This window comes from Capsicum annuum, chromosome 6 (genome assembly GCF_002878395.1).
Source record: "Capsicum annuum cultivar UCD-10X-F1 chromosome 6, UCD10Xv1.1, whole genome shotgun sequence".
In the NCBI taxonomy this organism is placed as follows: Eukaryota; Viridiplantae; Streptophyta; class Magnoliopsida; order Solanales; family Solanaceae; genus Capsicum; species Capsicum annuum.
The window spans coordinates 47,992,624-47,995,719 of record NC_061116.1 but is presented as its reverse complement, the minus strand read 5'-3'; the positions used below and the strand labels follow the sequence as shown (position 1 = coordinate 47,995,719).

General features: G+C 39.7%; 1 protein-coding gene across 1 annotated transcript; it reads right to left on the bottom strand.

Annotated features, from left to right (window-relative positions):
- Positions 1–855: 855 nt before the first annotated feature.
- LOC107875069 (low affinity inorganic phosphate transporter 5) lies at positions 856–2,753 on the bottom strand. The gene has a single exon (XM_016721708.2). It carries the CDS (start codon positions 2,724–2,726, stop codon positions 1,140–1,142), a length of 1,587 nt encoding a protein of 528 aa, XP_016577194.1. The 5' UTR covers positions 2,727–2,753; the 3' UTR covers positions 856–1,139.
- Between the last annotated feature and the right edge of the window lie 343 nt (positions 2,754–3,096).

Sequence of the window (3,096 nt, the reverse complement as noted above, 5' to 3'; positions counted from 1 at the left end):
ATATTATGCAGATTCAGAGCATGGAGTTTCAGGTTGGTGATTGAGTTTCATGAAGCTCCAATAGGAACAAAGAAGAGTCAAAAGCTTGCATGGTTTTAAGTTCAGGGGCTATTCAAATTGTCAAGAAGCATAGTCCAATAATAGGAAATAATTGCAGTTGCCACCTTCCTCTATGATCTATCATGTGTCACGATTGAAGAAGAGGGTGTAGACATATGGGCTAATTCCATCCATTGAAACATCAGTATAATCTCTTGATATCAGTGGCTAACCTTAGTTGAAGAATAGGAAGAAAGGAAATGCAGTGGTAGTCCAAGGATTGGTGCATTATGCTAATCGCAAGTTTTGTCCCCTTTATATTTTAAATAGAAGTTACAACTATATTATGCCCTATTATATTTCAATTATGCCTTTTCCAGTTAAGTTAGAAGCAGACAAGGGATTGAAATAAAATTTGTCAGAAATCAAGCTGTATTTTATTTATTCTAGATGTACTCGTTTCAAAAGAAGCATTGAGAGAATTCCTCCTCCTTGTCTTTCTCTCGTATCCCTTCTCCTCGTTCCTTCGTTTCCCTTCTCTTCATTATTATTGCAATTTTCTTCTTCAAAATTTGATTTGTCTGTGTGATTCGTTACAGGAACGGGGGAATGGCCCTTCAAAATACTGTTATCTATGCTTTTAGTTCCCTGACTACCAAATCAACTATTAAGATCTAATGGTTCTTGTCTTCTTTTCTTTTTAAGTCCGAGGTAACTTCGTTCATACATAAGACATGTAGTCTTTTTTAATATGCTAAGTCCATTCTAGAATAAAAGACCAACGAGATCCACCAATAACCATCCATCTTTTCACAAAATGTAAATACATATTAACCCATATATCACTTTTCATTTCAAAGGCAAAAGGAAATAGAGCACTTTGGGAAGGAGTAGGACAGGAGATAGACAAATGCAAAATTAATCTCTCACCAACTACTATGCGAATTGGTGAAGGAAAACTAGTATTCTAATTTCCTTGCTTTGTGAAGCCTTTATTCTGGAGGTGACATCTCGCTTATTAGCAATACTTTTCCTATATATGCATCTATATATCGTACTGCTCAAAGTGATAAAACTTGCCAATATTATATATCCTGATTTCAATCCCATCCATCATCCTGGTAACCGGAGTGAGGCCTAGTACTCTTCATCTGCGTCTCATTTTTCCTCTCATCCTCCCCTGAAATTTCCTCTAGTGACCTGCCTTTTGTCTCCGTCACTAAGAAAGTGCAGCAAAATCCAATCATATTTGTGAAGGCCAGCAACAACATGGCTTTCTTGATTTTATGAACATTTCCGTCTTGCGTGTATTGCTGCACCCCAAATGCACTAACCATTGCCCCTGCCTTTCCAGAGGCCGCGCTCAGAGCGTGGCAAGTGGATCTTACCCTTGTTGGAAAGAGCTCCGCAGGGAGCACAAACGTTGTCGAGTTGGGGCCAAAGTTGGCAAAGAAGAAAGTTAAACCATAAAGAGCTGCGAATGTCCATTTGTGTTCTTTAGTCTTTAGGTAATCGTATTTGGCTCCAATGATCGCCATGAACACTGACATCATGAAGAACCCCATCAATTGTATCTTAAACCTCCCAATTTTCTCGATGAAGAATACTGCAAACCAGTAACCAGGGAAGGTACCAAGCAACGCAATCACAAACATAGCACGTGATGTCTCAAACATCTCCCTCAAAGCGGAAATGCTCTTGGCGTTGCTAACGAGACCCATAGTTGGAAATATGTCCTTCTGTGTGAGATTTTGGCTGTAGAAAGCAATGTCCAACAAGAACCAAGTTGTCATTGTACCGATTAAGTGAAGTCCATGGCGCGCGAAGAACTCATTGGAGAGTAAAGGGTACTCGTTGGCTGCTTTAAATTTGGCCAATTTTTCGCCTTCTGCTTGAATTTCAATATCAAGAACCTTCCCCATGTCAATCGCGGCTTGTTTAGCATTTCCTTCAATAATAGCAGTGTAACGTCCTGTTTCAGGCATCTTCATTCGCCAATAATAGGTGAGAAGAGCCGGAAGAGCTCCAAGCATCAGTACAATTCGCCAAACATAATCCGCCTCAGGCTCCGTGGAGAAAACTTCATCAGTACTGAACGCCTTACCCCCAAAACTCACCAAGAACAGTTTAGAGATAATCATCGAAACGAGCCCGGCAAAGATGATCCCAACTCCTTGCATAGCAAAAACAGCAGCAATAAACGCCCCACGACTTCTCTTATTTGCATACTCAGACATGATCGTAGCAGAAAGAGGATAATCTCCTCCAATTCCAAATCCCAGCCAGAACCTAAAGAAACAAAGCGTCCCTATTACAACTCGTCGGCTATACCCAAATGACAAGCCAGAGCAAAGTGCGCAAATGACCATGAGAATCAAAGTGAGTCCATAGACTTTCTTTCGACCAAGTTTGTCTCCAAGCCAGCCGAACACAAGTTGTCCAGTCAAAGTACCAACCAGGGCCACTCCAGTGACCCAATTATTTACGCTATGAGGCAACTTGCCAGGGGCATGGAGAGCTGGATCGTAGTAATACAAACGGCCTAAAAGTTTGGTGATAGTGGTGATGCAGAAGAGATCATATGCATCTGTGAAAAATCCCATTCCAGCAATGATAACAGCTGTGACATGGTACCATTGGGTGCGTGCTGTGTCAAGTGCATTGAGCACTGTAAGATTATCTGACATGTTTAATTTGCTATTACTGGAATTTAGGCTGTGTTTTGATGGAATTATTTTGTTGTTCCTACTAAGTTATATAGAGAGAGAGTTGATGCTAATAATTAAATGACGTTTATACCTAAGTCTCTCTGGTTGGAACAAGAAATTGAAGGATAATTATCTACAGAATATCCTCCTCCTTTGATTTAATCAAGTATATGCTTGAATCTATCATAATACAGGACTAAAAGTGGCATGCCTTCATTTAACTAATGCGCATTCAGAATTTGAAATTGTTGGATTATGAATTTTAGTCCTTTTGAGTTACTGGATTATGAATTACTCCCTTGGTTTCATTTTATTTTGACTTGTGTAGATTGATAATTCACTTAATGTT

Excerpts from the sequence above, each read along its gene's own strand:
- LOC107875069 (XM_016721708.2), bottom strand. The coding sequence starts at position 2,726 with ATGTCAGATAATCTTACAGTGCTCAATGCACTTGACACAGCACGCACC.